At 45.3% G+C, this 25,355-nt stretch overlaps 2 protein-coding genes across 13 annotated transcripts in view; both read right to left on the bottom strand.

The window, feature by feature from the left end:
- Nucleotides 1-11,049, bottom strand: part of SERINC5 (serine incorporator 5) — a 39,340-nt gene extending 28,291 nt beyond the window's left edge. Inside the window, exon 1 of the mRNA XM_082783996.1 lies at nucleotides 10,878-11,049. Coding sequence (XP_082640122.1) covers nucleotides 10,878-10,904 — 27 coding nt within the window. The 5' untranslated portion in view covers nucleotides 10,905-11,049. The remainder of the gene's footprint in view (nucleotides 1-10,877) is intronic.
- Nucleotides 11,050-13,395: 2,346 nt separating this feature from the next.
- The window catches only part of CDK7 (cyclin dependent kinase 7), a 34,534-nt gene continuing 22,574 nt past the window's right edge, over nucleotides 13,396-25,355 (bottom strand). For 2 of the 12 annotated variants that reach the window (XM_082782501.1, XM_082782499.1), the window contains one exon: nucleotides 22,389-22,591. In XM_082782501.1, coding sequence (XP_082638627.1) covers nucleotides 22,566-22,591 — 26 coding nt within the window. In that variant the 3' untranslated portion in view covers nucleotides 22,389-22,565. Of the gene's footprint in view, nucleotides 15,474-16,597; nucleotides 16,703-19,653; nucleotides 19,831-19,877; nucleotides 20,944-21,077; nucleotides 21,140-21,200; nucleotides 21,908-22,388; nucleotides 22,592-25,355 lie in introns of those variants that run through there. The other 10 variants (XR_014319268.1, XR_014319271.1, XR_014319275.1 and 7 more) reach the window with 10 other exon arrangements.

The following is a 25,355-nucleotide window of genomic DNA, read 5'->3' as shown; positions in this document are numbered from 1 at the left end:
GTTGTGCTTAAGGCTTTATAAAGAGGTAACAGCTACAAAAACAAATAAACAAAAACCACACTGGCAGTTTAAATATCTTGAGCAATAGAGAAAGAGCCTGGAAATACTTTGCTTGCTGCAAACAAAGCAAAAAACATCTGAGCTTGAAAGACCCCAAAAGACAATGGCACAATCTTATAATGAAGAAAGCCAGAGAAGAAATTCGTATTTACGGTTATTTAGACACATTTTTGCAAAGATGAAAGTGGTGATTCCATGTGCAAGATGAGAAGCATTAACACAGCTACAAAGGAAAATCACGTAGAGTCGCCCTCCAGCTGATATTGTCTATTATATCCAAACACTAATAGAGACAGAGCTGGATATATGTTTTTTATTTCTTTTCTTCCTGCAGCTATCCAAGGACCCACCAATTCAAAAACTTGAAGGATTCCTAACAGCACTCCTAAAAACACATAATTTCCTTATTTAGCAGGGGAATAGACACTGAACAAATCCTGTGAAGGATTTACCTTGGGGCTCATTATTCCCTTGCTGTTGACAGTATCATTAACTTTCAAAGCAGCTGGACTTCCCTTCCCTTCCTTCTACTTTAGGAAAAGTCATATATAACAACATAAATGCATTCGTTATTTCTGTACATAAGGCAGCAGTGTCTCTGGCCAGGCCCTTCTTGCAACAGGCAGCAGCTTCATGTGGCTGAGCCCAGCAGAGGTGACCACAGGAGGAGGTTTGAGACATCAGCAGGCGTCCAGGCGCAGGGCACCTCTCCTCCAGGTCCCGCTGCAGACCCAGAGCACCCTCAGCCCCCAGCACTCCTGTTTTCGGGGACAAAAGTCTCTGATGAGACTCTCCGATGAGACTCCACAGAGCCTCGCTACCCAACTGGCTGATCAAAGAGCACCAAACCATCCTGATGAAGAAGTGTCTTTAAAAAGTCTCCCAGCTTATTATTTCCTTGCCACTATTATCAGCTGCAACACCCAAGCTTAGACTTCCTCCCTGCAGCCCTGCACAAAGGGTGCAGCAAGGGAGATCTTGCCTCGCTTCACAGCGGCTGCTGGGTTTGCAGAGCAAACAGAAACGGGGACAGAACGACCCGGCGCTCGCTCTGCCGCGCTCTCGGTTCATCGCCGCGTCCCGTGCCAGACGAGACAGGGGCCTCCGAGCGAGCAGCTGCTAAAACTGCTGCTGCTGCAAAACAGAAATCCTCCCAAAATCACACAGAGCTCAAGCTGTGGGGGATAAACAGAATGGGCCCGTGTTGGCACCAAAGCTGGAAATTAAAAACACAGCGTGCACAAGCACATCATGCAAGTGTATTTTCAGAACAGAAGACAATGGCAGCTGAGTGAAGTTAACTTTTACTGCATCATCTACAAATCCAAGGCATAACGAAGCTATGGTGAGGTACTGATTCATTAAGCCAATGGAAAAATAGTATTTCAAAACAAAAACGTATCAGAAAATTATATCCACCCACTTCAGAACTATGAAAAAAATGTAAGATTAAGAGTAAATGTCCTTTCAGTCTTATCAGCCAGATCCAAAGCGTCCAGGATGAACTTCAAATGCTGGCCGTACTCACCATAATGTTAGAAACTATGCTGGAGAATGAGAAACGTATGCAGCTTTGGCATTTGTAAAAGTGAGAGTGGAACATCGTTTTCTTAAGTGCTGCAAAGCTTTGCCAGTGAAACCTCATCCATGTCCAGCAACATGTCTGCTATTCCAGTCCTGGGAGTCCTCCAGTCCCTCAGGCTGCTATTTAAAGCGACAAACACGTAAATAGATTATACAGATCATTTGCACGTTGCTCCACGTTATCCAGAGACTTTAATGATAGCTTCTAATAGCTTGCTTGTAGCCCACAAGTTGACAGTATTTGTGAAAAGTAAGAGCACACCCATCTTATTTCAGACACACTCCTCTCAGCACTCTGAATAGCCATGGAAACCATAGAAAGTTGGTTAGGTTGATCAGCCACAGTCTCAAATTTTATTTTTTTTTTGTTTTAAACTCAGGTTATGTTTAACTACATTCCAGAGCGGACTGTAATGAAATAAGTGTTATCCAAAAATAAATGAAAACTGTCTCTGTCCCAGAGAGCAAAATGCTGGCAGCAACCCACTGACCTGAGAGGTTTCAAAGATGTTATCCCTGGATGAAAGACTTCACCGTTCAACTCTGCAATGAGTTCTCCTAAAAGGCTGGTGTTACTGTGCAGCTGAACTGTGCAATCTCTCTGATGCCGTGTGCTGGCACATTACCCTGGCGTAACTCACCTCCCTCTCACCTCCCTCTGCCTTCCTGACTGCTGTGAGGTCTGCCCAGGGGCTCGGGACCGACAGGTGCATAGGTGTAAGCCAGCAACAAATTCTCTGCAGGTTAAAAAAAAGCAACAACCAGGCTGTGAGAACAGCAAGCAGCGCCACGGATCTTTTATAGATCTAGCTTATCATTAAACAAAAGCTCCTCCAAAGGCTGAGCTCTGATGAACAAAGATGCTTTGCAGTTTTCTGAGTAGAAACAGACCAGACAACCCAAGATCTGTGACCTCTGTGTGCAGACAGGCCCCAAAAATCCTGGTGCGTACCTACAGAGCTCCTCCAGAGTCCTGTGACCCCTCTGAGCCCTGAGTCCCAGGAAGCCCAAGGCAAGAGCAGCGGGCAGTCTGCCTGTCCCGGCAGGAGGCTGCCACAGGCACAGTGGGCTCTGGCTTTAAGTCTCCCTGGTGCAAAGACAGCCAGGAGTCAGGCAGTCAGCATCAGCACGCGCAGCCACCCTGGCTCCCTCTCCACGCTTACTCACATCTCCTCCCTGCTCGGGTCTGGCAATATTTACAGGCACTGCACAAATATTTATGCTTTCCACAAACATTTCCCCAAACCCACCGCCTTCCCCTCACAGCGCGGGGTGTCCATCTGCTCTGCTGGGTGCTGCGGGGCGCGCAGTGCTGGCTTACCTGAGCCCTCCCCAAAAACACAGCGCAGCGGTTTGAGCTGTCTGGAGGGTGGCTCATCTGACTGGTTTCGCAGCAGCAGCTGTGGACGGTGGCGTGGGAAGTTATTCAGTTAAAAACACTGAAGGCAGAGCTACGCAGGTGTTTCTCTGGGTGGTGTCAGAGCCAGCAGGTACCCCCAGCCCTGCTCCCGGGGCAGCCACCCGCTCCTGATCCTGCACCACCACCGCAGAGTTGTTTCTGCTGCTGTTGGTGGCCAAACAAAAGAACCAGACAGCATAAAAAAAAAAAAAAAAAGGCAAAGGAGGGAAGTGAAAATGACTTATCAATTATCAACTGAGAGGACAGCACGCATGTACAAGGGGAGAGCAGAGGTAAGCACCTCACGTCACTCCCGTGTGCTTTGGCCCAAACCTTCTCCAAGCTGGCATTTCGCTGGTGGCTTTCTGCTAAGCCATTTGGGACGACTGCAGCAGGCTTCTGCCAGGTCAGACGGACAGACAGCACCACATCCACGCAGCCAGGACCAGAAGTGATCAGCACAGGCTGCCCCAGCCGGTGCCAAACGCTTTCTGGGCACAGGCAGGAGCGGGTGAGTGTGTGCTCCCATCAGATGCCAGCGTGGGCAGCAGCTATGGTTAGCAAGGGAGAGAGGCAGGAGGACACCACAGGCTGAGAGCAGGTTTGCCAACACGCACACGAGCCGTGCGCTCCCTGCAAATAAGGCTCCACCAACATGTATTTAACACCTGCTGCACGTGCAGGGCTTTGCAGGATCCAAGGAGGAGTTAGACAGGATGGTAACGTTAATCCCACACACGGCTATTTACACACAAGGCTGAGGAGTGAAGTGGATGTGTCCTGCCTACTGCTTTTGTAGACACCGTGGCATTTTTAGAAGGTATTTTCCAGCGATGCTTCCAAAAAAAATCTCAGAGGTTGTAGGAAATATTTTCCATAGCCATTAAAACAAAGCGTATGTCCATGAGGAGTTTCGGGCTCGCTGCCCAAAATAGCCCATGGTATTTTTAAAGCATACAAGCCATAGGGAAGTATCGAACTTGTCACAACAAAGCTCTCTTCCTTTTGGGAGACTTCAGCTGAAATGCTAGAAAATTAAACCAAAGAAGAGTTTGTTGGGGAAAAAAAAAAAAAAAAAAAAAGTGCATTCTTAAACGAAATGAAGACCTAACAGCGTTTCATTTCTTCCCTGCTATGCGACCACACGGGCAGCACGATGGGGGACCGCATGCTGGCCGTGCCAGAGCTGAGGAATGTGCCACACTGAGGCTTCTTTCCACCAGGGCCGGCCACGGCTTAGTTTTTCCATCCCCCGTTTGATTACTTGACCACCAGCACGATCAGGGCCGTAAGGCTTGCAGATAATGCAGTCGCTGATCTGTCAGTGGCAAGGTCTCCCAAAAACACCCAGGCAGCTCCTCGCAGAGCTGCAGGAAGCGTGCAAGCACCAAGCACACGGCTTTAGCCACGGGTTCTGTGACCAGCACACCAGCCCATTAACTGGCAACCTATTTTTACGAGCACGCCTCACGCTGTGGACTGTGCAAAATTAAAACTGACCTCAGAGAAGTGTCAGGCCAGCACAGACGCTGCCTTAACACTGCTTTCTGGTGAGGTGAGGCTTTCGTGCCCCAAACTGCAGGCTCCTGCCCTGCACAGTGGGTCAGGATGGACAAACAGCCAAGCAGCAGAAGCAGACCCAAGCCTAAACGAGGGAGCAGCACCCAGGGCAGCCATGCCGATAGCCAGAAACTGGGCAAGCTGCTGGCAGACGCCGGCAGATAAAAAGTTAAGCAGCTGACTGGGCTGAGGATGATTAGCTTTTGTCTCCGTGCTCGAACGGGACTAAGCAGTGACTCAGCCCAACATTAGCAAATAGCGTCACTGCAACATTTCTAAATTAAAGACTGCTCGACTGCTCTTCTCCTGATGATTTTGGAAAATTCAAGACGATTGTTTAGTCTGACCTGAGCGTCGCATGCATCACGTCACCCAGCTCCCCAGTAGTATAGCTATTTCCCAGTTATTAAATTTAGTGCAGACCATCTGGATTTGACAGCATAGGAGATGAGCACTCTGTCCCTCCTAGTCATTACTTACATCTCATTAAAAACAGAAAAAAAAAAAAAAAAAAAAAAAAAAGATTTAATTTGTCTGCTACAGTTCCCAGACCCTGCTTCTCAGTGAGGCTTCTTTCACTAGCTCACTCTTTTTAATACCTCATCTTTTCTCCATGTCCATCAAAGAAGGAGCCCACACTGAGCACCCCAAGTTCCTCATCTGAAGGCCTTAAGACGTCTCCTCCCAGCAACTTAGCATGTGTATCACTGCATCCCCAAATCCACAGCGCATTTTGCAAAGCCACGGCCACAGGACCGGCACTGTTACACCACATACAAAGAGCAGAGCCCAGCACCTCGCTCCTCTCCCCAGGACACAGCCCGGAGGGGGCAAGGCTCTGCCCTGCAGTGCTCCCGTGAAAGCACTGGTGAGGCAGTGAACATCCTGACCCTGCTGTGTGCTGACCCGCTGATGATCAGGTGCTGCCTCTGCTGGGTGATGAGCTCGGCTGTGCTCTCCCACCACTGCACGTTTCACTGCCCTCTCACCTGCAGGCTGCTCCAGCTCGTACATCAGACAATTGTAATTGCGGGGGTAAGAGAATGGGGAAGAAATACTAACACTTCATGCAAACTGACAGAAGCCAATAAACTTGTACAGAAAGCTAACTATTACTCACCACATCAAAATAAATAAAAAAACATCTAACTTTCAGAAACATTGCTAAAGACCTTCCAGTCACAACAGCCAACTTCACACCCACTTCCAGGCTGGCAGGTTCCGCACGAAGCCTGCTCCTCTCTTCCCATTTCCTGCTTTCTGAATAGCACTTGTAAAACACGGCTACAGCAACTTCTTCAGAAATGCCTTGAGTAGTGTTCCTAAACTGCTGCTTTGCCAGTGACCGTAACATAAAAAGCCAGGGAAAGACACACGAGTCTCTTCTGGAAACACTGCGAACAGCTTCTGTTTGAGGGATGACACACTGAGACGTTTTGGGTCAGTCATGTTGTACAGAAAAAGAAAGGCAAAACTCCACGTTTTCAGGCTGTGAACTCTTTTATTCCTGTAAATGTTTGCGCACGTGCCATCTCTAATTGCCGGCAGCTCCAATCAGGACCGGCAAACACCAGTCCTCGCCTAGTTAGGATGAATTAAACCAAAAGCGAGACTGCTAGGTGTGTCGGGGCCCTCTTCCAAGCAAAGGCTGAGCCACGCTCCCACCGCTGCTGTCACCCCAAAAGCTCTGTCTGCCTGTCACCAGCTGCCTCAGGCTCAGCACAAGGCAGCACTCAGGCACCACCTGCACTTAGCCGAAGGCTAAATCTGCTGCTGGGAGAGGAGAAGCGAGAGCATGCACCCGGAATTAGAGACACAGCGATTTTACTTCGCTTTCCTTCCGCGGCACTCAGCTCAAGGAAAACCCTCAGCACAAATACACTCCCATTGCTGATGGTGAAGTTTATTTCTTGTGTGACCTGAACAACGCAGGAGGTCAGATTCGGTAGTCGTAATGGTCCATCATGCCCCAGAAACCCAGGAAGCCAGGCATTTAACATGTCAAGACCTATTACAGCCCCGTGCAGCTGAGAAAGAAATGGGAGTGCCATTAACTCTGATGTGAGAAGGATTTCATCTGCACACAGCTAAGCCAAGGACCCAGGAGGTTTTTGGGATGACCGGCTCCAGGTGAGACCTCAACCTTACACCTGCACTCGTAGCCAGGGGCTTTCCTTTCACCCAGTCACTGCCCTGAAACACAAACATCTCACACTGGCAACTGCGAACACATGCACTGCAAGGCTCAGCAATGAAAAATCCACCCTGGAATACCCGTGCTTGCAAATAAAATAAAGGCAGCGGTAGCATTTAAATCCTCCCACAGAAAAGCATCACCTTGACTTTGAAGGCAGAGGGTCTGTTCTCATACTGCCTTCACTCCACAGCTGTAGGGAACGGGTATTTAAGCTGTTCCTTTAAACACCCAGTGCAATCAACTGACAAACAGGATGTGAAGGGAAAGGCTGAACAAAGTAAAGCATCAATGAGAGACTAAGCAGGAATGAGAGAGTATACTCTGCCTCTTAGGCAGTGCCAGAGAAAGAATTAGTTTGAACTCAACCCAGCAATGCAAGCGCCAAATAATAGAAAACTTACATGACCTCACTGTCTTTTGGTAGCTGCCACCTCCCTTTCCAAACGCTTTTGGGTCCATCAGGAAATTTTATCCAGCTATGAGAGGGCAACGGGGCCTCAATGATATTATTTTCTTACTATTTCCATGAAAACAGGTAAAAGGGCTGGCAGAGAAAAATGATCTCTCAACCCTGCACAAACACAAGGCTGCAGTACTTACTGGAAGGGGAAATCAACGTGAGATACCAACCTCAACGCTCAAAGCTGTAGGAAACCAGGCTTTGCTGCTTCAGCTGTTCAGGCAACCATTTGTTTTAAAACAAGAACTCACGTTTTTGCAAATGGGGAAAAAAGCCTTTTCCCACCCTGGTTTTCATAGATGTGTTTAAGTGGAGTACCCTACAGTGCTCCCAGCCAGACCTCGGACAGCTAGCTTGCTCCTCAGCCACCTGTGGCAGTGGCGGTGGGGACAAACAGAGGGGCGTGGAAAGGCAGCTGGGAGAGGGGGATAAGGTGCACTGGTGAAAAAAAAAAAAAGAAAAAAAAAAGAAAGGAAAAAAAAGAAAATTGGTTAAGCTTGTGGTTTGGGCTTAGCATAATCAGCCTCACCCAGTGAGACCATTTCCAGCAGGCAAGGCATCACGTGGGGAGCTCCAAGAGGAGCAGAGCCAGCAGCAAGCCCACAGCATCCTCAGCGCCCAGGTTGGGGACAAGGCAGGCTGAGGTGACAGAGCTGTCCCTCGCAGCCTTCCCTGTGAAGGGATGAAGGGGATGGGGCTGCCAAACCCCTCCTGGGCCTGCAGATGCAACCAGGCAGCACTGCACAGCCTGGTGGCCCCAGCACACTTCCTTCCCCTGCCACACAGACCACCAACCCCATCAGTCTGAGGCTGGCCTAAGCCATGACTTTAAATAGGGCTTTTTTCATATTTTTGTTTTTTAAACCCTCAGCATTAGAGGTCTGGGTATAAAATAAAAATCTGATATTCTACTCGTGGCACATCTTACTTCATTTACTACATTATAGGACTTCTAAGTGCTGAACAGCACTAAAGAAAGCACTTGAGATTTAACAGACCTACAAAAATAGCTTTGAATGCTTTATAAGCTTTAATAACTACCAGTTCTAATTGAAAAATCCATCTTCTTGAACAAGCCAGTTGGAGCATACTGCCCCCTAAAAACTAAATGCTAACAATTTAAATTACATTTATTTAACTCTGGAAAAAAACATATTCATTGTAATAAAGATTTTCCGCAACAGCTGCTTTTCTTAACCATGATCTCAACTTTATTCTCTTGAGAATAACTACTGAAGAAAAGCCAAATGTAAAATCCTGTTTCCTGTCAATTTAAGCAGATGTTTTTATGTAATCAAAAGCATTGTGGAGGCCCAAGCTAGACTGTATTCACTCTGCATTCTGAAAATAGGTCCACCAAAGAAATGCTAGCAAAAGAAACATTAGCAAGCCTATTACAGCACAAACACCTAAAAATTACAATTTTCTGCCAAATAGGTTTGCATGCTGCACAATAAAAAACAGTGGCAAAAATTAGAGCTTATAAATGACCAAGACAGAGGCTTGCTTCCTTCAGAGTAAGTTCCCATGGTCTACTTGGCAAGGATGCAAGTCGCACAGTAACGTTAATTGAGATTATTTCAAATAACTTCTGTTAGTGCAAAATCAGCATAACCAAAGGACATTGAATTTTGGCAGCCATTCCTTTAACAACAGGAATCTGGGCCGAGGAACCTGAATGGATTTATTCAGACAGGCATCATCGGCTAGATGTTCAGCACAGCTTGGTCCAAGCCCAAAGGAACTGATAACTCCTTGTCTGTTTCACATCAGGAAAACTTGCTGGCATTACGAATGGAGAAAATTGATAGTCAAGGGATGTTAACCCGCAAGAAAACTTTGATATCAGCACTTTCACAGCTCACGAGGAGGACGCTGAAGTTCCCAGTCACTTCTAGGAGAGCAGACCCAGAGAAACACAGCAAGGCAGAGACACGCAGGCCAAAAACACTTTTTTTTTTTTTCTGTTGTTGTTACAACACAACACTCCAACAAAACAAACGCCATGGGATATCACGCACATTAAACCAGCACTTCTTAGGCCAAAAGGAGAGACCAGCATAAGGGCTGTTTTTCAGGACTCACTGTATAAGATCCCATCTCTCCTCAAGCATATCATTGCTGTTTCTGTAGGGACGGTTACATCCTGCAGAACGTTTAAAGAGAGGCCAAATTCCTCCTCAGTTTTTCAGCTTGATTAACAGTACTTGTAAAATGCCTGAAGAAGTTCAGTTGAGAGAGAAAGAACTTCTACTCCTTCTCGTTTAATATAATGAACACGCAGGAATAACAGCCTCCCCTCCATCAAGGTTGGAACTCATCTAGCTGTGAACTCAAAGACCATTTTTCCTTTTCAAAAAGTTACACTGTACACTATTGAAGCATGATTTATGTCATTTATCATCTTAATCTGTATATAAAAAGGTTATCCACGCTAAGTGTGCTGGTACAAGCCCAGCAATATGCCGTATTTAGCGCAGATAAGTCTTACATCAAAAATAATGTTTGAGCCAGCAGAATACATCTCCCCAGGGTATTGCATAATTCTGCAATAATAATAATAATGACTGCATGGTTAGGGCTTTTGCTTAGGCTCCAACATCACGAAGGAGTTCAGCTTCTCTCCAGACTCCACAGTGACGCATCAGTGTCAATAAAACATATTACTACTAGATATTACTACATGGCACACTGAGAGTGGCTCTAAGAAACCTTCACAGTTCAGTCACGCTGAATCCATGCCATTCAGCACATGGTCCTCATGACAGCTTTGTCCTTCTAGTTTTAAGATACTTCTCCAGGAGGTACACCAAAAAAGCAACGAGATGTGAACAGCCACGAACCACCCCCATAGCTGTGCCTACTGCCAGCACTTTGTTCTTTCCATGCTGTGGAAAAGACTGAGGAGGGCTAAACCTTGCTTCAAGCGCTGCCAGAATGTGTGTGAAACAGCAGCTAAGGAATCACAGGATCTTTACGGTTGGAAGAGACCTCCACGATCATCTGGTCCAAACATCTCCCTAACACCAATGTCAGCATTGAATCATGTCCCCATGCACCACGTCCAACCTTCTCCTGAGCACCCCCAGGGACGGTGACTCCACCACCTCCCTGGGCAACCCGTCCCAGTGCCTGACTGCTCTTTCAGAGCAGAAATGTCTCCTCATTGCCAACCTGAACCTCTTCTGGTGCAAATTGGGGCCATTCCCTCTGGTCCTATCACTGGTTACCTGTGAGAAGAGGCTGACCCCAGCTCCCCACACCTTTCCTCTCAGGTAGCTGCAGAGAGCAATGAGGTCTGCCCCGAGCCGCCTCCTGCCCAGACTGCACACCCCCAGCTCCCTCAGCCGCTCCCACAGGACCCGAGACCCACCCGAGCAGCAGCGCTGCCCCACGCAGCCGCTGCCCCCACCCGTGCTCCTTGGCGAGCTGCAGGGGGCCCGTGGGACGGGCAGGCTCAGCCGCCCTTCATTCAACCCCCGCACCTCCTCAGAGCCGCAGGGACGAGCCCAGGGCGACCCTTACAGCTCGAGGCAGCGCCAGCGGCTGCCGGGACCCGCGAGCACAACGGAGAGCTCCGAGCCCCCGGGGGCTGCCCCCAAGCCCCGCGCCCCTACCTGGCCGGCGCAGCAGGGCGCGGACATCCCGGCTCCGGCTCCGGCTCCGGCTCCGGCCCCGTCCCCCCGGCCCCTCGCTGCCTCCCTCAGCCCATGCGGGTGCGGGTTTGGGCTGGGCTGGGCCGGGCCGCGCAGGGCACCGCGGCGGCGGCGGGCGGAGCCGCACCGCCTCTGCCCGCCGCCCTCGGCCCGGCCCCGCCGCCCGCCTTCCGCTGTCGTCAGGGAGCGGCGGCCCCCGAGGCCCGCGGGAGCCCGCTCGGGGCGGGGAGCCCCGCGGCAGGTGCGGGCCCGCAGCCCCCGGCCCGCTGCGTGCACCTGCGGGGCGGCCCCAGGGCGCAGCGGCGTCAGGCGGGTGTTACGGCCAGGGTCCGGTGGTGGCGGGGGAGGAAGGGCGGTGGGGAGAGGGCTGGCAGCTCCGCCTGGCAGGGTCCTCAGGAGCATGGGGTGCACGGCCCCTGCAGCGCTACAGGGCTGGGGCAGGGCGGCTGGGAAGCTGTGCAGGGGAAGGTACCTGGGGGTGCTGGTCGATGCTCACCTGAACACGAGCCGGCAGTGTGCCCAGGTGGCCAAGAAGGCCAACGGCATCCTGGCTTGTGTCAGGAATAGTGCAGCCAGCAGGAGCAGGGAGGTGATCGTCCCCCTGTGCTCTGCTCTGGTGAGGCCGCACCTCGAGTGCTGTGTTCAGCTTTGGGCCCCTCGCTACCAGAAGGACATCGAGGCCCTGGAGTGTGTCCAGAGCAGGGCTACGGAGCTGGTGAAGGGCCTGGAACACAAGTCCCATGGGGAGCGGCTGAGGGCACTGGGGGTGTTCAGTCTGGAGAAGGGGAGGCTCAGGGGAGACCTCATTGCTCTCTGCAATTCCCTGACAGGAAGGTGTGGGGAGCTGGGGTTCGGCCCCTTCTTGCAGATAACCAGTGATAGGACCAGAGGGAATGGCCGCAAGTTGTGCCAGGGGAGGTTCAGGTTGGAAATGAGGAGACATTTCTCCTTAGAAAGAGCAGTCAGGCATTGAGACGGGTTGCCCAGGGAGGTGGTGGTGTCACCATCCCTGGGGGTGTTCAAGGCGAGGTTGGACATGGTGCATGGGGACATGGTTTAGTGGGTGACATTGGTGTTAGGGAGATGTTTGGACCAGATGAGCTTGGAGGGCTTTTCCAACCCTAATGATTCTGTGGTTCTATGACCTCACAGGGCTCTGTAGACTTGTACCTGTTCAGTTTCATTGGGTGATCCCAAACCCAATCTTCACTCACAGCGGGAAGGATTTTGTTCCCCCAGTCCCTGCCTTGATGCTCAGGGCCTCGAGAGACTGCAAAGTTGTGGGAAAAGTGAAGACTGAGCCAAAAAAAGTTACAGAGTACCTCATCCTTCCCCATGTCTGTTGTCACCAGTTCACCCTTCTGGTTTATTTTGGGGGGCGTACCCTCATTAGCCTTTCCTCTTCTAGCTAATATACCTGTACAATCCCTTCTTATTATTCTTTGCAACCTTTTCCTGCTTCAGCTCCAACTGTGCCTTGGCTTTCCTGATCATTTCCCTGTACATCTGGGTGACATCCCCGTATCCTTCCCAGGCCACATACCCTTGCTTCTACTGCCTGTGCAGTTCCTTTTTGTGCCTCAGTTTGACCACCAGCAGGTCCTTGCTCAGCCATTTTCCTGCCTTCCCTGCTTGATTTATTACACATGGGGATCCAGAGCTCTTGTGGTCTGTGAAAGCTGTTCTTAAAGAGTTGCCAGCTCTGATCAGTTCCTCTGTCCCTCAGGGCAGTGTCCCGAGGGATTTCATCCACTAGTTCTTTAAACACCTGAAAGATTGCTCTCCTAGAATTCAGGGTCCTGACTTCACTCTTTGCCAGCCCTGTATCCCTCAAGATCACAACTTCCACCAGGGAGTGACCACTGCAGCCCAGACTGCCTCCAATTTTGACCTCTTTTATTATTTCATCCACGGTGGTGAGTGCCAGGTCCAGTAATGCTTCTCCTCTCATTGGGCTATTACCTAGATAACTCAGCTTCTTGTGTGATTTCAGGTTATTTTGCAAACAAAGCCAACAGTGGTAGCAATCGGGTTCTCTGTGGGAAGACTCCCTCGTTTTGTTTGCATTGTTGCCTCCATGTATATCCATGCTATAACATTTAAGATAAATATTTAAGGCATTTTAAAACTAAAGTACTAGTCTTAGGAACTCTGTGACTACAGGCTGTTTTACTGTGTGTATGTGTAGGTAACATAGATTTATGGACCAAAAAGGAAATCAGTATGGATTGCAGGATGTATTGTGTAAAACCCCTTCCTCTTTCCCTTTGTGTGCAAACAAACAGAAATTTGATATTTTAGGAGAAAAAGCAGGTCATGTGATGAACCAGTGTCACATAATTCGGTGTTCTGCTGGGGACTGAAAAGCCCAGAATTACTCTGAGGGTGTAGTTTATGGAAGGCAGACAGGTGCTTTATTTTTGATGGCGCTCTGACGTCCATATATACTAGTTAGAGATGTAGTATTTACCCCTGTCATAAGATCAGTTTTGTCAATCGGATGGCAAAGGACACCAGCTCGCACTGATCCTACAGAACCCTAGGCAAGAGTGCAGCTGAGACCCGTACTTTGTAGGAGCATCATCAGCCACAACCTCAAGTGAGGACTCCTCAGGTCAGGGCTGAGTCTAAGCACAACTTCTCTAATTTACAGCCCCTCTCTGTAAAGACAGGGCCGAAGGGAAGGAATCAAGGACTGAACAGTGTACAGGAGAGCGGTGTGTCTGCCTGTAGAAAACCACTGTTATTTTTAACTTCGAAACACAGTCAGGTTCTTGAAGCATGTGGTTGAGACACGGCAATACACAGAATAGTAAGAACTAAGCAAAAATGTGTTCTTTTTCTATTTTTGTTCCAGACTTCTTGTACAATCACAAAAAGCTGACTGGTCAGGCATGGCTTAATTTCCACATCTGCAAAATTAAATCAAAACATGAAAGAGAATCTGAGGTTTTATTTAAAAATAAACTGTCTTACAAGAAGAGGCTGCATAAAGGTGACATATGGGTGCGGTGGAAGAGTGCAAGCGTCAGCATATCAGGAGGTTGGTGGTGGAGAGAAAAACCTTGACTCACACAGTGCAGTGTTTTACTGCTTTGGGTCACTCTTCATATTCTCAACTAGCGTGGGGGACCAGCTGTATCCCTGACAGCGACAGGAGGAGCTGGATGAGCTAACAGGAGCTGGTAAGAGACCGAGCTTTGTCCAGGTTAATGCCGTGCTTCAAATTCACATCACTGGAGACTCCTTGCAGCACCCCAGGGATGCATACTAATTTAGCAGCTCACATCCGGTGCCTAACCCGAAGTGTTAGCTCATGGTGCTGCCCCTCCTCAGCACTCCCAGATTAGCTTCATGCTTTGTGTTGATAGCAGCAAGCCTTCAGTGGGCGGGGAACGCAGCTCCACGCAGGTCTGTTCCTGCCAGCACTCTTATCACTGAAACAAATGAGCCTAGCTTCTGCACTGAAGAAAACAATGGAGATCTGTAACAGACTTGCCAGTCAGTAGGCCAGAACACCCCAGGGCTTTGGGGTGTATGCTGTGGCTTTTTAAATCAAAAAAAAATAAAAAAATGTCACTAGACATTCTTGAACTTCCCTGCTGCGTTGCTGGCAAGGACTGAGCAGGCTAACAGCTAAGCAATGAGCAGATGCTGCTGCATGAACAGAACTGTCACTCTGAAACTATCCACGCATTTAGAATAAGGTTTACCCATCAAACGTAGATTCTGAAATCAGAAATGGCTGTTGCAGTCCCCTAATCTGATTTACCAGCCAGAAATCTTCAGCCAGTAATTCCTGCCTCTTTACCCTGTTGGCAGGGTAAAGAGCATCTCCTTGAGGAGGAGCTAATTCTGATTCATGGCATTCAGAAATCTGATGGGAAATCCATAGTTTCAACTGAGAAAGGCAAGAAGATTTGGCCTTCCTTCGTATAAGGAATTCTAGCAACACTGATTTACAGAGATTTAATTAGTCACGACAGGAGAAAACAGACCTGCGCCAGCCCCAAAGGTTATGCAGCCGGAGCTTGTGACACAGGGGGGTGAGAGGCCGAATGGAGGCATCAAGGGACCCCGCAGGACACCTGAGGGGTACCCAGGAATGGACTTCAAACTCTGGTCACAGTTCATGTGCTGGAGAGCAAGGAAAGCAGGGAGGGAAGTGCTTGGTTAGAAGTTGTAACTACACAGCTTTTTCCAGAAAAAACACTGTTAAGAGCCAGTTGTGCCCTGGGAGCAAGCCAATTTCCTCTCTCAGTGTGTATGCAGGCAGCACAGCAGAGCCTGAAGCCCCAGACACGTCACTTTGAGCCACCTACCTTTGAGCAGCCTACAAAACTCTGCCTACAATATATCTGACCTTGTTTCTTATGCACTTGTAACCTTCTGGTGGCACATCAGCTTCGCTGAAGCTAGCAGGAAAGCCATTACGCTTGGATCCCAAGTGTAGTTTCACTCGCAGATGTTGCACCTTCGCGTGTATCCACTTCACCCATGCCCAAGTCATTTCTACAGGGATTATGTAGAAACAGGGACTCTCACTGTTCCCCTTTGCTGTGAAAAGAATGCAATATTACCAGCTCTATAGAGTACTCAAAAGATGTTAGTGATGAAGCAAAAGGCTCTTTGGCACCACACAGGGAAATCATAACTTAGCAGGAATATCTGAGGACTCTGTGCTTCCTCAGGACTTGCACAGTATAAACCAGATCACCATATTTTATTGTAAGAATATTAGGAATTGTGCCGTTTTGTTCACACCTTATGAAAGGAAGCTGCAACTGGGAACGATGCTTTTACTGTTCTGTAATTCCATGTTTTTTCAGTAATTAAAGAGATTTTGGTTTTCATCAACTGGCAACGAGAAGAATGCAAAAAGGCTGCATGTGATGAGGAGAAAAAACTTTACCACTTGGCCATGTTTCAGATGAAATGAATGAAATACATAATACCTTTCCAAACGTAAATGTGATCAGAAAGAAAACAAAACCAAAATCTATCAATTGCGGTGACACATACAATTAGTTCATTTTTATAGCATACATTTACACTTTATATGCCTATTAAAATATAAGAGATTTGAATTCGCTTTTTAGGTAAATGTATATTTTGCTTGAGCCTAGGAGTTAGACACCCGTCAAAAACATGGTTATGGGAAGGTGGGGAAATGTGTGTCAATGCTCATGCACATGTTCTGGAAACAACCACTCAAGTCCAAATGGGACCTTTTACGTAGCTAATGACCTAACTGCTGTGATGGTTGCTGGAACAGTGTCCTGTGGAAAAGGTATTCCAGTTAAAGGGAGCTCCACGCAAGAGTGTGAATAGACAGTAAAAATAATTTCTGCAACACCTAGCAGTTTTACTTGTCAGTGACTGAAAGATCATCCCCGTCTCACAGTCCAGATGGCTGCAGGCCACGAAGTCAATTTTTTCTGAAGTATGCACCACCACCTGGTAACTCAAAGTTTCTTGGGGATGACAGAGCACTTCTTTCCAAATCCTCCTAGGTAGCCAAGGGCTTCCTTTGGAAATCTTTCAGAAGCCAGCATATCTAGGAACCATGTTGGGACCAGTACCCACAGCACAACGTAGCCCAGCCTGTAGATTTGACAAAAAGCAGCTGGGAACAGCCCACTCTGACACAAAGCGTGCTGTTAGCAGCCACAGCATCTCACCTGTTTTAGTGCTTGGCTGAGGGCAGGAAGCCCAAGGGCAAGACGTATCCCATTCCCGTGTTTGATGAGGGCACTGAGATCTTGGCTGTTACATCTTACTTGCATCTTTGTAAGGAAGGGAAAAAAGGAGCATTATAATAATGGCTCCAGAGTTCACCGACACTTTGAAAAACATCTAAATTTTGTGTTGTTTTATGATGTTTAAGCTCATAGGAGCTCAACTTTCACACTGCAGTCAGTGTCTCTAGGGGCTGAAAGTATCTCCCACCAGCAGCTTCAGGAAAAGAATCCGTTGGCTTGGCATCCATGAAGATTCTTACACAGTGTAGCATTTGTTGCTGCTCTAATCGTATGATCCAGTATCTACATACAGCCTTGAAGGGGAGGGACACACAAAGCAACCGTAACAGAAAAGAAAGCACTGGGAGATCTGCTGAAGCAAGGCAAGGGCTCTACTGCAAAGAGACACCTGAAATACAAATCTCTGAGATGGGGTGGGAACAGAGATTGCCTGTGCATGTGCGGCCAGGTACACATGTGTAACCAGTCTTTCCAGAACATCAGGTTGGTCATAACAACAAACGGTGGTATCACTCACTACATCTTTGTTAGTGACCCGTAACTCACACATCTTTTCTAGCAGGTAGGAGTTATAATTAAAAAAAATAAAAGGAAAAAAGGTCCATGCATTTAAGTAGTCAAGTTTGGTTAGATTCTGATCAGATTGTTTTACATTGCTTGTTAGATTTGTAACAAAACACTTCATAGTAGTTGAAGATTTTAATCTTTACACAAAAAAACAGCATTTCCAGACAAATTTGCGTAATAAAGATTTTAAAGAATTATAGCCTAATAAACTGCTTATTTTTTTTTCCCCCACTGCAACTCTAATTTAACATAGATTAAAACCTGCATTGTCTATTAGTGAGGTGCAACAATTAAACCTTTCTGCATAGGTAACTTTTGTAACCAAACTACATTATGATAGCAATACATAGCTGTGTACCGAACTCTACAGTTGATGCATTTGCACATTTTTATTGACACTTTTTAGCCCAGTACCACGTACAACCAGTTATAAATGTCATTCTTTCTGACCTGTTGTTAAGTGTATGCGGTCCAACTTCTAATTCCTAAATCAGGTTTTAATTAATGACATCTCAGGTTACTTAATGCCTTCACCTTACAAATAACTGTCATAGACATTTAACTCTGGTGGCACTAAGGACACATTGTGCTCGTAGGAGACAGCAGAGTTCCCAGCCACATTTACACATTTCTGACAATGAGGTAAGCAGCCAGCAGCTGGGAGTCTGGTGCTGCCTTATTTACCCTTACTGGAGTTAATGAGTGACAGATGAAAAAGAGAAAACGTGCGTGCCCCCAGGTTACTAAATAAGGTCAAAGTAAAGGGTCTTATTCAAGAATATGAAGTAATGCAGGCATAAACTACATGCTGAGAGTCAGGCCAGTTTCCCATCCTCACAGGAGCTCCAAGCTGGCAGAACAAGGACTTTCAGAAAAACAAGTATCAGGAAGACAGTTGAAATTGTTACTGCATCTGACTACCTGCTTCATGTATCTGACAGACACTACCTCCGGTGGCAGGAAAAATGTGTCTGAATGTATATCAACATCTGAACTCCTGCAGTTAAGCTTGATGGATGGCCTAAGTACTATTGGAAGGTACCTGCCTACCAGTCTGACCCAAACTGGAGGTTTTTCAAAAACGAAGCACACAGTCCACATTCTGTTTTCAAAGTCAGGTCAGTGCAACTGCCAGCATCCCTACTAAAGTGGCACAAATCTCCTGGAGTAAGCAATATACCACATTCCATTACACATGTTAATTAAGAGCAAAATGCTGCCTTCTCCTCCTTCTTTCCTTGCATACCATTCTGTTTTTATCGCAGTGGTGAATGCTGCTTGTATGCAGGTTTCTGGGTAAAGTTTGAACTGACTGCACTAGAAGAAATAGTCACAACACTGGCAGCCTCTGTGCTGACTACACAGCAAGTTTTTCAGGACATTCTCACACAGAACCTGCCTGCCTGTCTGCAGATTCAATTCTTTGAAGGAAGACAAACTCCTTAAGTAACTGTTTGAAAGAATAAGGGTTTCTAAAAAGAAATAATTATTTGCTGAATTACTTTCTCACAAATGGAGTAAAAAATAAATTAAAAAACTTAGAACTGAACACAGAGATGACACGAGGATATTTCAATAGCATCAAAACTTATATTTTATCCCAGTTCTATTTGGGTAAGCTTGACAAAGAGATACAAAAAAAGATGAATGAAGTTTGCACCAGTGATTGAGATGTGTTAAGAGAAATGCAAGATGGAGTTCGCAAGCTAGCAATAACAGAGCTGCTGCTGGTGCCTTCCAGTTGGTGGTGATGGGTTATAGAGAGAATAAATCTAATACCCATCAGGCCTTTGGGAAGAGAAGAATCAATATAAGGTTATCTTACACAATACTGTCTCTCATGCCCTGAAGAGCTACAGCCATACATGTCTCGTTCACATCCTCTCATACTACTACACGTCATTACAGTCTGTGAAGAGTGTTCAAAGAACTCAATTTAGCCCTCCGAGAAGCTCCCCATCTCAACCAGTCAAACTAAACTTAGACCTATCCCTGATTTATCCTGTGATTTTATTACAGCCACGTGGAGAGAATATCTTACCTCATACAGAGTTGATATAATCCAGTACGAAATGCAAGGGGAAGTGGAGGGGGTTCAATAAAAAACAACCTAAACCACAGCTTTCTTGTAGTAATTCCTCCCTTCTATCTGAGAAGCAAATAAATATGAAGTCAGGTGAAACCTGCTACAATTTTAGAGGTTTCTAAAGGAATCATCATACTGGTGTACATGGAGTGTAAGTGACCATACACCAGAAGAAGTGGCCAAGCAAGAGTTAAGAGAATAGTGTATATGCAGGAACAGGAACAGTCACAAAACCAAGAACAAACACTAGTAGAAGCAAAGAACTAGCAGAACTGCCTGGAGTGCTCACAGTATGGAGGCTATACCATAGATAAGAACGTACCACAAATGCAAAGCAGCAGTGTTACACCGCATCCTGGCTCTAAACTTCTTTGTCAAAAGAGCATAGAGGCTGGAGGGATCATACAGTGTTGGCACTAATGAAGAATCAAGGAGATGAGATGAAGACATGACAGCTAGGAGTCTTGCCTCTCCATGTTATCACAAGTAACCCCAGTCTCTGTGAGAAAACAAAATCAGTTTTGTTTAGAACAGAGAGCACGTTCCCTTTCTATATTGCGTGTTCTTACAGTGAGTTTTGCTGCTTTTATTGTGGCAACATAGAAAGGGAAAAAAAAGGCTTTATTAAATTATATAAGTAATATCAGTACAATCCACAGAAGTTACTCAAACTCCAGTAGGTCTGAAAGTGGCTCACAATTAAAAAAAAAAGTGATGAGGGCAGGGAAACCGTCTCAATCCAAGAGAGAAGGCATTTAGATTAAGTTCCAGTTTGCACAAGTGTACAAGATAAGCCTTTATACAATTACATAAGCACACATATTGCAAGCTCAAGACAAACCATACATGACCACTGTTAATCTTAATAGAAGCCAAGTAGGTTGCAACAGTTAAATATTTAATGTGCTGGTGTGATAAAACAGATTGTCCAAGCTGAAGCATCGTTAGCATGACAGAAAGCTTGCAAGGTAAGCTAGCTACAAATTTAAACAGTATTTAACCAGTTGCATAGTAATTGATAATCAGCAGTAGTCACAAATGCTTCTTCCAGAGTTCTGACCTAAGTCAAAAGAGTTAAGTCAAACTATCCAAAAGCCTGAAATCAAGAAAATATTGTGCTGATGTTTTTTCTAATCTTATCTTACTCTGTGGTGTATGTACACTTAAGGTATGCACAAAACCACCATTAAGAGCAAAGTAAGTTTAGTCCCTGACACAGAAGGCTTCGTTCACGAACACAGATGAAGTCAAGACATGATAAGCTGCTATATACACTCACAGCACACAACAGCCTTACCTGCAGTGCACAGTATGACAAATGAATTCCAGTGTGGGATTTGGAAGAGAATGGTTCCTGACCTTCTATTATATAGGAGCACTGCTTTTTTAATTCAAGTCTTCTGTGGTAGACCCATGATTGGAAGCACACAGGTCAGCAGCATAGGTTACAAAATGCTCAATGTCCTCTTTTCAACCTCTCTTACAGAGCACAGTAAACAAATGCTCAAATCCAGTATCTACTTGACAAGTTTCGCCAATAGCAGCTTGGAGGATTGCTCCTTGTTCTACTGGAAAAGGTTCCCTTCAGGCCAGGGTGTGGTCTAGGCATATGCTGTGTTTGACAAGAAGGGAATGAAGTAACTCTCACAGCAGAGCTGGTACAACACAAAATTGCCACTGCCATACAAGCTCTATTTGTTATGCTCAAGAGTTAGGCGTGAGTATACTCACTGAAAGATTCTGTACCTGTATTAGTGGCTGAATGTTTCAGGACTTTGAAATCCAGTCAGAATGCTGCTCTAGAGAAGCTGAATGCAAAAAAAAAAAAAAAAAAATTTACAGTACTCCTAACTCTCTCTTCCCTATTGAGATTAACATATTTTTTAAACCTATCCCTGCCCGAGGTAGGACTGCAGCTCTCCTCTTAGTCCTTCAGTTTGCACTCAGGATGATCTGTGATTACACAGATAATAAAAAACCTGCTATAACTAGTATAGAGAAAACATTCATGATATAACATTATCATTTAGGTCTTCGTAGAAATTTAATTTTCACTCACCAACAACCAGAAACACAGTAGGATATTGCCATGAACACAGTACGTTACTGAGGGAGTAGCAACTGCTGCCCCTTTAAGGCCAACGTATTTCCAAGTTGGCTGATGGTACAAGTAAATGGAGTTATTTCAGCAGCAAGATGATGGTTACTAGTCCTCTACAACTTTTACTCTTCTGCTAATATACTTGCCATATACATTAAAAAACAGAATGCTCAAAGAGGGTCACAACTGGGAAAATGACAATGGCTCACCGGGTATCCCTGAGATCCACTGCACAACAGGGGTGGGCACGCAGTTAGGCTGCGCATCAACAGCATCTACTGGCTTGTTTCTTTCCACTGAAGAAGTCTGGTTGCCCAGCAGCCACTTTGTAACACAGTTATGCTGGAAGTCAGGCAACTTGAAGAGCTGAGCACAGTATCTGCACTATGAAATGTTCAACAGCCACAGGTTGACAGGAGGGCTGGTATAGTTTTCCCAGCTGGATCTCCCTCCATCATTTATTGCAATCTTGAGGCTGTGAAGAAAACAGTATTTATATGCGCTCTCAGATAACTTTTCCTGGAAGACTAGAATGCGTAAAAGAAACAACTTCACATTCAATCTATACATCATATTGTTTTCAATATAGTAGATGTGTCCTTTGAAAGTCTTAAGGCGTGTCAAATGAGAGCACAGGCAAACTCACTCGTTACTATACTGGCATATTAAAAAAAGAATCCTGCCCTTCTCTTACAATGATACAGTTTTTCCAGCATGTATTACACATCAGACATATATACTTAAGCTCCAGGTGAAAAGGCTGTATTTGCAGTTTTTCTCCTTGTTTTGCAGTTTTGCATCTATACAGGATAGCACATGATTCAGCATAAAGGCTTTGCAAAATTAGGCTGTGTAAATCTGTAGCCAGCAAGTGTCTTTTTATGGAATTAATACCTCAAAGCATGGGTCGAAATAATGAAACAGCAAACCAGAAAAAGCAATCTTGCTGTTTTGTTTAAAAAATTTATTATAAAAGAAGTTAATAAAACCTCAATTTCAGTTACTAAAATTGCATTCACATTTTACATATAAAACAAACAAAAAAAATAAACATCCAGTGACTATTACAGCGTTTTTCAATGGTTGGCACTCGGGTCATATGATCACTCATTTTCATCCACCATCCACAGCAATCAAAAAATCAATTTTTTTGGTAATCCTGAAAAGTGTAAATCACAATGTTACCAAAGTAAAGGGGTTCAGTCCCCTCCTTGAGTTTTTAATGCTCATTTAATACTATTCTTCACATTCATTTACTCCGAGCTAGTTAATGCTGTCTGCAGCAGCAAAATACTTCTATTTCAGTAAATCTATGGGGGACTGCCAGAATCAAAGCCAACTTGCATCAGTAGCTGTACTCCATATGAGTCCCAAATTCCATAATTATGGGTTAATTGCATTTGGGATACATGTATTTCTCTTTGTTGGTATAAAAAGTTAGCCAATTAAATCTATTCTAAACCTACGAAAGGCAAGTTGTTCTAAGACTTAACCCTACCCTACTGCATATACTCTTAATGATCTTTTTTGCATGCTGTCTGCAGGAGGTAGCGGCCTTTTTTGTCTATGACTCATTCTTTAACCATGTTTTTGTTAGTATCAGCTGTAGAGATGCAGGGATCAGAAAAGTGCTGTTTCTATTCTAACTGTCCTCTCCTTTACTCATGTGCTATTTATTTATAACATAGGTAGCTTATACCATCGTTGCCTTCTGGGATGACAGATACGAAGTTTGCTATGGGAGGTCCAATTGTTTTTGCCTGCCCTGTAAGCAGAATTGTCCTCTAAAATACACTGGCATTGAATCATTCCCATGAACTTTAACGGAATACCCAAACAGCAGAAGTTTTTAATCTTAGATATGAATGGACTTTTATTTTTTTCAAGCCAAAGTAGAATAGACCTGAGATTAGGTAGGTTTCCTACACTGTGTTGACTTCAGGAAGAGTTTATTGCTGTTATCTTCTACATTCTGTTTTGTGAGTTTACAGCTCTGTAGAAATGCAAATTTGTAGGACCGGAAATCAGTGTTCTGGGAAAGAAGTGCTGTATTTGACTATGTGTTTTCCAGGGTGGAGAACATGGACAATGATGTTATAATAACATCATTGTCTCCACATACCTCACAGATGAGAAGTAAGTGGTAGTAATAGCTAGCAATGATGTATGCTTAATACTTTGTCATTCATTTAGTTCGTGAGTTTTCCCCTGACAATAGTTGTTTGTTTTTTTTTTTTAATTTTCCCTGTAGGGTACAGCCGCTGCACATTTAAGTTTGGTGAACACTCCCGAAGGCTATAGCATTTTGTTCTTGTGGAACAGCAGCACTTCATGGTGATGTAATTTCTCTCTCCCAGAAGCAAGCCTCTGGTGCCAAGATTTTGTAAGAGGGCACCCACTACTAACTGCTTCAGTCTACTCTAAGTTCTAGAGTGCTGCCTCAACAGGGCTGAAGGAGAGATGCTATGCAAGATGCAAGCACAGCTTAGTTTGAGAATTTCAAAGGATGAAATTTATTTTTCTTTGAAATGACTTCTGCACATTTTCGTTCTCAACAGCACTAAAAAATGCCGTATTTCCACCTTTATTTATAAATACTGTAGGATTATTGCTCTTCCAAACTAAAAGCATATTCACATTTTAACTTGATGTTCATGCCATGTAAGGACATAAAACGAAATCCAGGGTAGCACACTTGCTAGATCTAATTTTGTCTCTCTCCTTTAACGTCAATTGGGACTAGGAAATATACCTTTGGTACACTTGGGTTCTATCAGCCTAGCTAAGGCAACAACAGAACATAAGTTTTCTGATGTGCATCAACCAGCACTTGGAGGAAACAATATACTTTTTAAACTGATACTCAAATGTCTCAGGAAGTAATGCTGACTTCCTAAATGCCTTAGTTATATCCAATCTCAAACCTTATGGCATTTAACGCTGATTTCACTTTGCTGAAGATGAGACTTTTGTAAAGACATTAAGCCAATTAGTGTTCTAATTCTGATACAGCTCTGGGAACCTTGTTCATTGATAAATGAAATATTTTAAAGTTGCAGAGCTCAGGGAATCATTTCCTCCTCTTTCCTGTCCTTTAGTTAATTGGCGTATTTTGGGGCATGGACTCGAAAACAGTAAATCACAGATCCTCACATGGTGTTGCAGAAGGAGATAAAGAGCTTAAATTAAGCAATTAATTACATACGGGAACTTGACAAGTCAGCCCATGGTACTGAGGTCACCAGACAGTGTGTGAATAGTTAAATGATTAAAGATTCTAATGAGTTAATGCATTTTACTTTTAAAGTGACAAAGACTATCAAACAATGAATTGAAGTGCCTAAAAAGTAAGCTAAACTCTAACAATTTATCTGTCTGAACTCAAGAGGAAATGTACTTTCATGCAAGTATTTGCATTCCAAAAATATGTATGACTTTAGTATCAAAGAGCCTCGTACTGACAAGAACAAAAAGCTGACAATAACCTGGCAGCTGCTATCTAGCAAATTCTGGCTGTTAAGGCAACAAACTCCCAGTTTAAGAACTAACGTTTGCCTCTCTGATATGAAGTCTGCCTAGTTTAGTGTCTGAAAGAAGTCTTAAATCCTCAGAGCTTTATTACTATGAAGGTAAGAAGTATGTGCTACTGTCTGGGGGAAAACTGGACATTCCATATAGAAGTTAATATTAGAAAATAGGTTTGCCTTTTAAAAGGATCACTGCAATGTGCTTAGAACTTCCTTACAGAGTGATCGTAACACTTAACGTGCTTAGTCCAAGGGAGACAGCGGAAATCTCTCTTCTAAAATCTGATCTACAGTCTCTGATCTGTCACTTGAAAGAATGAAATACCATGTTTCTCTCATACTCTCCTCCCCCCATTTTCTCTCTCCCTCTTTTTTTTAAAAGCGACTTCCACCTCA

Source organism: Aythya marila, assembly GCF_965140915.1.
Source record: "Aythya marila genome assembly, chromosome: Z".
In the NCBI taxonomy this organism is placed as follows: Eukaryota; Metazoa; Chordata; class Aves; order Anseriformes; family Anatidae; genus Aythya; species Aythya marila.
Note: the sequence above shows the minus strand (reverse complement) of the source record. Positions and strands in the feature narration are given on the sequence as shown.